This window comes from Nycticebus coucang, chromosome 4 (assembly GCF_027406575.1).
Source record: "Nycticebus coucang isolate mNycCou1 chromosome 4, mNycCou1.pri, whole genome shotgun sequence".
Lineage (NCBI taxonomy): Eukaryota > Metazoa > Chordata > Mammalia > Primates > Lorisidae > Nycticebus > Nycticebus coucang.
The window spans coordinates 132,952,014-132,961,706 of record NC_069783.1 but is presented as its reverse complement, the minus strand read 5'-3'; the positions used below and the strand labels follow the sequence as shown (position 1 = coordinate 132,961,706).

General features: G+C 54.3%; 1 protein-coding gene across 4 annotated transcripts in view; it reads right to left on the bottom strand.

Annotated features, from left to right (window-relative positions):
* Nucleotides 1-2,615: 2,615 nt before the first annotated feature.
* PI4KA (phosphatidylinositol 4-kinase alpha) overlaps nt 2,616-9,693 on the bottom strand; it is a 138,494-nt gene continuing 131,416 nt past the window's right edge. For all 4 annotated transcript variants that reach the window (XM_053587410.1, XM_053587407.1, XM_053587408.1 and 1 more), the window contains 10 exons: nt 8,578-8,650; nt 8,409-8,479; nt 7,132-7,241; nt 6,577-6,681; nt 6,369-6,494; nt 5,912-6,032; nt 5,420-5,579; nt 4,638-4,727; nt 4,102-4,185; nt 2,616-3,048 (listed from right to left, as the gene is read on the bottom strand). In XM_053587410.1, coding sequence (XP_053443385.1) covers nt 2,997-3,048; nt 4,102-4,185; nt 4,638-4,727; nt 5,420-5,579; nt 5,912-6,032; nt 6,369-6,494; nt 6,577-6,681; nt 7,132-7,241; nt 8,409-8,479; nt 8,578-8,650 — 992 coding nt within the window. In that variant the 3' untranslated portion in view covers nt 2,616-2,996. The remainder of the gene's footprint in view (nt 3,049-4,101; nt 4,186-4,637; nt 4,728-5,419; nt 5,580-5,911; nt 6,033-6,368; nt 6,495-6,576; nt 6,682-7,131; nt 7,242-8,408; nt 8,480-8,577; nt 8,651-9,693) is intronic.

Genomic DNA, 9,693 nt, shown 5'->3' with positions numbered 1-9,693 from the left:
TTAGAGACAGAGTCTCACTTTATTGCCCTTGGTAGAGTGCCGTGGCGTCACACAGCTCACAACAACCTCTAACTCCTGGGCTTAGGTGATTCTCTTGCCTCAGCCTCCCAAGTAGCTGGGACTACAAGTGCCCGCCACAAAGCCCGGCTATTTTTTGGTTGCAGTTGTCATTGTTGTTTAGCTGGCCCGGGCTGGGCTCAAACCCACCAGCCTTGGTGTATGTGGCAGGTGCCCTACTCACTGGGCTACAGTGCTAAGGTTGTCTTTTTGCTTTGTGAATTGTATCCTTAGCTGTGCAAAACCTTTTCTGAGTTTTATTTTGTTGCTCCCAGTAGAGAGCTATGGCATCATAGCTCACAGCAACCTCAAATTCTTGGGCTCAAGTGATTCTCTTGTCTCAGCCTCCTGAGCAGCTGGGACTACAGGTGCCTGCCACACTGCCCAGCTATTTTTAGAGACAGGGTCTTGTTCTTGCTCAGGCTGGTCTCCAACTCATGAGCTCAGTCAATCCACCTGCCTTGGCCTCCTAAGTGCTGGGATTACAGGCATGCGGCACCACGCCTGGCCTTCGGTGCAAAACTTTTTAACTTGATCAGGTCCCATTTATTTTCGTTGCTGGGATTTTCTGTGCTTTTTAAAATTTTTTTATTTATTTTTTCCTTTTTTGAGACGAGAGTCTCACTTTGTCCCCCCTGGTAGAGTGCTGTGGCATCATAGCTCACAGCGACCTCAAGCTCTTGGGTTCCAGTGATCCTCTTGCTTCAGCCTCCCCATAGCCTGTGGTGGGACTAGACGTGCCCACCACAACGCCTGGTTATTTTTAGACATGGGTTCTCACTCTTGCTCAGGCTGGTCTCGAACTCTTAAGCTCAAGCCATCCACCTGCTTCAGCCTCCCAGAGTGCCAGGATTACAGGTGTGAGCCACTGTGCCTGGGTTTGCTGTTACTAAAGATTGACATTGTTGTTTTGCCTTTTGCATTCTCATATAAATTTTACAACCTTCTTGCCGATTTCTAGTACAAAACTTACTGGGATCGTCAATGTTATTGGCAGAGAAACTGCAGATAATTTGGAGAGAACAAATGCACATTTTTTTTTTTTTTGAGATAGTCTCACTTTGCTGCCCTCGGTGGAGTGCTGTAGTGTCACAGCTCACAGCAACCTGAACCTCTTGGGCTTAAGCGATTCTCTTGTCTCGGCCTCCAGAGTAGCTGGGACTACAGGTGCCTTGCACAGTGCCCAGCTATTTTTAGAGATGAGCTCTAAAATGAGGTCTCTCTCTGGCTCAGGCTGGTCCCGAACTTGTGAGCTAAGGCAATCTACCCACCTTGGCCTCCCAGAGTGCTAGGATTACAGGCATGAGCTACCGCACCTGGCCCAAATGTGTGGAATGTTGAACATTCCAATTCATGAATATGACATGTGACTCTGTTTACATCTTTCAACATCTGTAGTTTTTAGTTTTTCTCACAAACCTTTCATCATTATTTGTTTTGGGATATAATCACACAAAGTTGATTTCTGTATAGTGCTGTGTATCCTATAACCTTGACTATGGAATATAAATTTGGTCTGTTGCAGGCCAGGTGTGGTGGCTCACACCTGCAATCCTAGCAATATTGGGAGGCCAAGGCAGGTAGATTGCTTGAGCTCAGCAGTTTGAGACCAGCCTGAGCAAAAGTGAGACTCCCATCTCTAAAAATAGCTGGGTATGGTCAGGTGTACTGACTCATGCCTATAATCCTAGCACTCTGGAGGCTGAGGCAGGTGGAATGCCTGATCTCACAGGTTCAAGACCAGCCTGAGCTAGAGTGAGACCTTGTCTCTCAAAAAATAGCCAGGCATTATGGCAGACACAGTAGTTCCAGCTACTTGGGAGGTTGAGGCAAGAGAATCACTTGAGCCCAAGAATTTCAGGTTGCTCTGACGTCATAGCACTCTACCAAGGGGGACAAAGTGAGACTCTGTCTCAAACCAACCAACAAACAAAAACCTTGAAAAAAACCTCCTTTGACCCACACATTGGCTTTATATATTTTTAAACATTGCTCAGGACTCAACTGTGCTTCCTGAACTATCTGTGTCTCTGTCAACTCTGGAAATCCCATTACAGGTTGACTGGAGCTCATTTAACTTTGTGTTCCATTTTTTGTAATTTAATTGTTCCATCTTCCCAGGGATTAGTTTTCTCTTCACTTTCATCTTATCTGCGATTAATCTTTTGGAATGTTTTCTTTTGGGCTTTTACATCCTTATCTGCTGATGATAATTAGAAAGCTTTGGTGGGTGGGAATAGATGATTGCTAGGCCCAACATGGAACAGACTGGAGGAGGAAAGATGCTGAGAGCCACACACAGCCTGGCCAGGCAGTCCTCGTGGCAGCCCTAAAGGAGGGAGCTTTGGAGTGGGCAGAGAGCACAGGGAAAATGTTATTTTTGGTGCAAGCTGTGCTGTGGTGTTTGTGAGGCTCAAGCCTTTAAGCCCTAACCCATGCGCCGGGCCCCAGCTCACCACTGCAGGCCACACTGGGCTCATCTCCAGAGGCACAGCCAGCGGCTGCACTTCAGCTGGCACTCAGGACTTGACAACTAAACCTGATAGATTCCAACACAGCACAGTTTGGGGTTTTTATTTTGCCCATGTTGGTTAAATCTTAGCTTGAATATAACTTTTTTTTATACACAAGAAAATACTTCATGTACCTATGAAATAAAACAGGTTGGGAATGTGTCCAGTGCAAACAGAGGATTCACACCTGTGCACAGACAGCACCATCATAGATTGTCGTTTGGGTCTGTGGTGTCCCTAAGCTTCTTGGCCGTATGCTGCCTTTGAGGCAGGAGTGACTGTAGGGGTCCTGGGCTGTAGTTCTTCCCTCCTATTAAAAACAACTCCAGTGGACGAAGTGGTAGGGAAGGGGTGGTCACACACTGGGTGACTGCAGGGTGGCTTCAGGGCACCCGGGGGAGGGCTCTGGGCCTTTGAGGGCCCTCCTCAGTACGGGATGTCATTCTGATAGTACTGGATCATGTCGTAGGTCCGGCTCCTGGAAAGTGAGGGTGAGGGAAGCTCTGAGCAGCCTGCTGGGTCTGGGGTCCCTCCCTCATCCCCTCCATTACCACCCAGCGACATCTCCTACTCCAACCCTGAGGCTTCTGAGGCCCATTTGCATTCACCAGCCAAACCCCTTGTAGCTGTGGGAGCCACTGTGCTACTAGGTGCCCTGCTGTCTCCTGGCCTGTCTGTGCAGCCTTTCTCCCTCTCCTGCCCCACAAGCCCTCCTGAAGTCTGGTGCTTCTCCATTCACTGGGGCTCTTGCTGTGCCAGCCTCTGTACTTCCTGTCCCTTCTTTCTAGCATTGCCCTCTAGGCATCTGGGGCAGGTTCTTGGCAGTGGCTCCTCAGGCTCATCCAGTAACTCCTGAAGCAGATGGCCATACCCCCAGCATACCCCATGGCATCCCCACCCCACCCTGTCTATCTTTAGGTACTCCTGCACAGGGCTTCCAGACTCTCAGAGCTCTTCCGTCACATACCTACTGGAACTGCCACCCACCTATCACTCAGGCTGGAAACCTCAAAGCCACATCTGACTCTCACACCCCTCAGGAGCCTGCGGGCCTTGGGCTCCACCTTCAGACCCTTAACCAGCCCTTCTTAGGGCCTCCTGCCTCCATCTCATCTCCCTACCACAAGGAGACTAACTGGCAGCCCCCATCTTCCCCCAGACGCTGCCCACACAGCAGCCCCAGGAAGGCACAGGGAGCAGGGGCTGATTTCCTAAGCCCTCCCAGAGGGGGACTCTAGTCTGATTCCAAGCTCACTCAGCTTCACACGTCCTGCCCCAGGCAGGCATGGTTTCCAGCTTCAGACCTCTGCTAGGTATTCCCCCTGAACAAGCACCTCATTGCTCCTCAAGAGATCCAGGGTCTCCCATGAGAGGAGCAGCTCAGGGACAGCAGCATTCTCATGATCTGGTCTAAGCCAGGCCCCACCAGGTGCCCTGTGGCCAGCAGGGCAGGGCAGGGCAGGTGAAGAGAGGAGGGGAAGGCAGGTAGGGTGATGTGAACTCAGGAGAGGAAGACAAGTGGGCGACTCGCCTGTTGCTGAGGAAGCAGCTCTGGATGATCTTCATGATAAAATTTGCAGCCTCACGCTCAGTCATGTTGGGGCTAAACCTGTGTCTGGGGAGAGGCCATGGCTGTCACTCCCTCCCATGCCCCTGCCCAGCGTGATGCCACGGCCTGGAAATGTGCCCTCCATGGTCCATGTGGTAGAATTTACGGGACAATGCTATGAAGGGCAAGCCTGGCCTACTGTGGGCCCCGTGTTCTTCCCAGCATCACCTGGGCCTGAGTGGCCCCATGGCGGGGGGTTGGGGGGGACTAAGCACTGGGAAAATAAGTGACTGCAGGCCTGGGGGCTGCTGGTGTCCTTGAGGAATCAGAGGGTGTGTCCAAGGCACGGCTGGCAGAGCTATGGTTTGGTACAGAGTCTCACCTAGGAGACCTGTCTGCTCTGAGTTCCAGGAAGGACAATCAGTTAAAATTAGCATGCAAAGTTTCTATCTTCGGTAGGGCCTCAGCTAGTGGACAACCATACCCAAAAAGGCCCGTGTGTCTGCCAAGGAACCTACTTCAAGAGCTTGATTGTCTGGCCGCGGAAACAGGGCAGGCCCGTGTCCAACATGAGAGTGACCAGAGAGACAACTGCATCCATGTAAGGCCTAGAGAGAGATGGGGAGTGGTAGCAGAGGCCAGCCAGGGGAGACCAGTGCACAGTCCTGTGGCGTGGCTGCTGCCTGACAGCCTCATGCATGGGTTCCCAGCCACCTGGCAAGCATACCTTCCATGCTTCCCCCTCCTCTGTGGCAGGCCCTTCATGCCACCTGCTGACCCCCGGCCTCTGCACCACCTAGGCTAGGGCTGTTCACATGCACCCTGGATGGTCTGAGCAGCCCAGCTGGTTCCCATCACCTGAGGCCACCAGCCACGGTTTATGCACCCAGGTGGGGAAGCACAGATGCCCTGACCCTCCTTTTCCTACAGGGCAGTGGGGAATGAATGGGTGTGGACTGACCTGATTCACAGGCCAAGTGTCACCATAAGCTGGTGTGTAACCTTGGCCAATGGACTCTATGTGAAACCAGGAAAATGCTAGTCTCCAGAGTGCAGTCCAGGAGATGGGGGGGTGCTCTGGCACCCAGAAGAGGGAGCCCATGGCCAAGGGCTCAGCAGGATGAGACAGGTCTCAGATGGGCTCAGATGCCCGGAGTAAGAAGTTGTAAGCACAGGTGGGCAAAGGGGCAACCAGAAGGCCAGGCATGGGCCACCAGCACCTGCCTTACTGTCTCTGAACCTGATTCCTTTCATCCTAAAGGGGGGCTTAGAAGGCACCCCAACCCCTGCCCTGGCTCACCGCACGGCCAAGTAGCCGCGGACACACATCTCCATGAACCACTTGAAGGGTGTGGCCTCCATCTTGCCTCCCATGATCATCACCATCTCGTCTGTCAGCTTAATGTCAGGCTCCCACCCCAGGTTGCCGCCTGGGGAGCTTTCAAACATGAAGCCAAAGTCTGCAAAACCCCAAAGAGCCATCTGGACCCTGGCTGGGCAGGCTGGGTGTCCTTAGGGATCACGGGTAGGAGTGGGTGGGGGTTGGGGGGGAGGAGCGGAAGGGAGAGGGAGGGGAGAAGTGGAGGTAGGATCCCAGAGGGAGCAGAGCCCAGCACCCAGCTTGGATAAGCCTGCCGTCCTCTGTGGGGCCGGCCTTCCCCTGGGCATGGGGTGAAGAGGAGGTACACTGCGCCTGGCCTGCCCTCCTCTGTGGGCATGAAGGGGGAGCTACACTGGGCCCCGGCCTCCCCTGTGGGGTGAGTGGGGAGCTGCGCTCAGCCGCCTGACCTACCGATGTGGATGATGTGGCCCTTTTTGTCCAGCATGATGTTGCCGTTGTGTCTGTCCTTGATCTGCAGCAGGAACAGCAGCAGGCTGTAGGCGGCCATGCTGCGGATGAAGTTGTAGCGGGCCTGTGAGGAGAAAGCTTGGGCTCACAGCAGTCCCGGGCTGTAGGCTCTCCCCAGCTCTGTGTCCCCACTTGGGGGCAGAGCCTGAGCAAGCCAGCCAGAGCCATCAGCCAGACCTGGGTAGCAGCGATGAGGGGACTGCACCTGGGGGCAGGGGAGGCGGCAGCCCCTTCCTCCCACTGTAGACAGCCTTCTCCTGGGGAGCTCACTCTAGGTTCCTCTCACTCCCAAGGAAGCTTATGGGTAACCTGGTTTTCTGCTCTCATGAGGGATGACTCAGAAGAGCAGGCAAGGGAGGAGGCAGCGTGGGGCGGAGTGCACACGGCACTCGGGGGCTACCTGCTGGAAGGCCAGGGTGGACTCGTCCCCATACTGGCGTGTGAAGTAGTCATACATGCCGAAGTCTGTCTGGCGGCCCAGCTGGTCTCGAGAGGTACAGTCAGGAATGCACTCGATCACCCCGCACTAGGGAAGAAGGCGAGTCCCAGGCCTGGCACGTGGGAGGCACCAAGGGCTTCCCAGCCAGGCTACAGTTCAGGGCACTTACCCCAGGGGCGGTGGCCACCACGCGGTAGGGAAAAACAAAGAGGTCCAGGCCAACCAGCTGGAAGATATTCTTGAAGAGGTCGATGATCTGCAGGGCTAGCATGTCCTGGAACCCGAGGGGGCATGAGGTGCTGTTGGCTAGCCTCCTCACACCCCCGACTCCCAGAGGTTCCCTCTGCCTCACATGGCCAGTGACCAGGAGTGAGCCAGGGAAGGCACTGCTGAATAAGAGTCTGGAAGGCCTCACTTCATGACCACTCAGGGTTGGGCTCACGGCCTCAGGACCACCAAGCCCTGGGCTGAGCATGATGCCGTGGCACCTGGTGGAGTGTGTGAGACTGGGCCCCCCTCACCCCCAGGCAGGGGCAGGCACTGCAGGTGTCGGGAGTGGGGACAGAGGAGAAGCCTCTGGGTTTGCAGAAGCCCTAGTTTACTGTGTGGCACCTGAACCAAACAGAGATGCGTGTTTCCACATGTGAGGCTGGACTCTAGCAGGCCTGAGGCTGGAGGAAGGGGGCCTGCCCCTGTCTGCCCCCATCTAACCAGGCCCTGCTACCTGCCGGCAGTCGTCTCCCACTTTGAAGATGGCCGCCTGCCAGGAGATCTTCTGGCCATCCGCCTCTTGCGCACCACATTCATCCTCAGAGTCTGAGTGGCACCGCAGCCCTGTGCAGGGGAGAAGGCACCTGTGCCCCAGGGCAGTGAACAGCCCTCTGAAGGTGCAGAAGGTGAGCCCACTTGTGTGCCTGGAAGTAGCCCTGGGAATTCTCTCTACAAAGCCCCAATTACGTCAACAAGGGGCCCAGGAAATGTCTTGGGGAAGCCTGTGGAACCCCAGGGTTAAGGGTCTTTCCATAAGAACATTTAAGCTTAAATGTAATTAAAAACAAAACCCCACATCACCAGCACTGAGGCCTGGGTGCTGGGGTCAGTGCTGGGCACATGGAGCTGGGGTGAGGTTGTGTCCACACCCTGAAAGCCTGGGGCTCAGGGCTGGCACATGGGCACTGCCACAGAAGGCATGTCCCTGCACAGGCGATCAGCCCCTCTGTGCAGAATGGGTTGAAGAATGTCCCCTCAAAAATTCATGCTCGCTCAAAACCTAGATGTGACCTTATTTAGTAACAGTCTTTGCAGATGAGCCCTAACCCAATGACTGTGGCCTTCTAAAAGGGCAATGAGGACACAGACACCAGAGAATGCCATGTGAAGATGGAGGCAGAGACTAGCGAGGCAGCCCTGGGGTGGCGCCTGTGGCTCAAAGGGGTAGGGCGCCGGCCCCATATGCTGGAGGTGGTGGGTTCAAACCCAGCCCCAGCCAAAAACTGCAAAAAAATAAAATAAAGAACAGAGAGGCAGCCACATGCCTAGGACCACCCAGGACTGCAGCAACCACCAAGGGCTGGAAGAAGCAGGGAAGAGTCCTGCCCCAGAGCCATCTGAAGGGGTGTGGCCCTGACAACACCCTCATGTCAGACTCCAGTTTCTAGAACTGTGAGATAACATGGCTCTGCTGCTTAAGCCTCCCAGTCTGTGCTCATTTGTATAGCAGCCTCAGGCCACTAATACACCCTGTAAAGGCTTGAAGCCACTCAGCCTCAAGAAGGGGCCTTCTGTAGGAGCCAGCGGGAGTGCACAGGCCTTTAAGGGTGGCCCACTTGTCACAGCATTTGAGCTGTGTCCTCCTGGAATGAGGGCTCAGAGAAGGTGGGGAGATGGACAGACATCATCCTTTATGAGGAGCTGGTGATAAATAAATTGCCCAAAGCAATCAACATTAGTGTGTGTGTGGGAGCACTAAGACCCTAAATGAGGTCAAAACTCTCCACTGACCTTCTTTCTCAAGTTCGCTGACTCCACATCGCTTCACCTTAAATTTAGCCAGGTATGGGGCTTTTGCAGCACTAGAAAACAAAGAGAATGTGGCATCAGGAATGCAGCCAGTAAAAACCACCCCTCATTTAAGGGGGCTGCAGGCCTGGGGGCAATGTGGGGGTCTCACCTCTGCATTGGGGTCCCAGACTTGTAGTCGATGTCTAGCACGATGGCCTCGGGGTTGCTGGGCAGGTAGCAGCCTATGTAGGGACAGCAGGAGTCACAAGGAGGCCCTATGTGGCAACAGGTGAGGCCACACCAGTTCCCAGGCTGCAGGCACACCCTATCTGTGGCCATCCTCCCCAACTCCATGACTGCCCGTGTGGTCTTTCCACACATCTAACAAAGGAGCTGCCACTTCCAGGAGACACTCCTCTGAGAGGTTGCATGGCATGGGGCCTGTCCTGCCTCCCAGGAGCTTTCTGCTCTTCTCTGCACACCTGGAACCCCCTTCCGATCAGCCTTCTGTTCACAAGCAGGAGTTCCCCTTTCTCAGCAAGCACTCAGTACGTGTGAAATAAGGGGCCAAGAAACAGTTAGTCCCTAGGGAGACATGTGCTCCAGGCTGAAGTGGGAGACTCCTGACCAGGAGCTAGGGTGGATTTTGTTTATTTGTTGTTAGATGGAGTTTCATCACATTGCCCAGGTTGGTCTTGAAGCCCTGGCCCCAGGAGCTCCTCCCACCTCAGTCTTCTGAGATGCTGAGATTATAGGTGTGAGCCACTGTGCCGGGCTGAAGGGATAAGATTTTGAGGAAGGGCCTGAAACAAGGGGCATGTGGTCTTCTGGGAAGCAAGCTTGGCCTTGATGTGGGTGCCAAATGGCTGCTCCATGGGGTGAGGGGACACTGTCGCCACCTCTCCCTCCCCAGCTCCAGGACGTCTCACAGTGGCCACCTCTGTGTCCTTCTGCTTTAGGGTCTTGCTGACTCCTCAGGGCCTCTGGGGCAAGACCTGGCCACATAGTCTGGAACTGGAGGCTGGGCCTTTGCTGTATGACAGCTTCTGGGTCTTTCTCCTCCACCCGCCCAACAGCTACAGGATTCCCAGTGAGGGGAAATAGAAGACCTGGTATCCATCCTTTTCTGAGAAACTGACCTATTGTATGAGCTCAATATAATGGGTCTGAGGAAATGTTTGAACCCAAAGCCCTACACACAACCCACAGCTGAGGCCCCAGTGTGAATGCCTGCACAGGGCAGCTAGGGTTCGAGAAGACAAGTTTGCACCAAGAGGTAAACCTG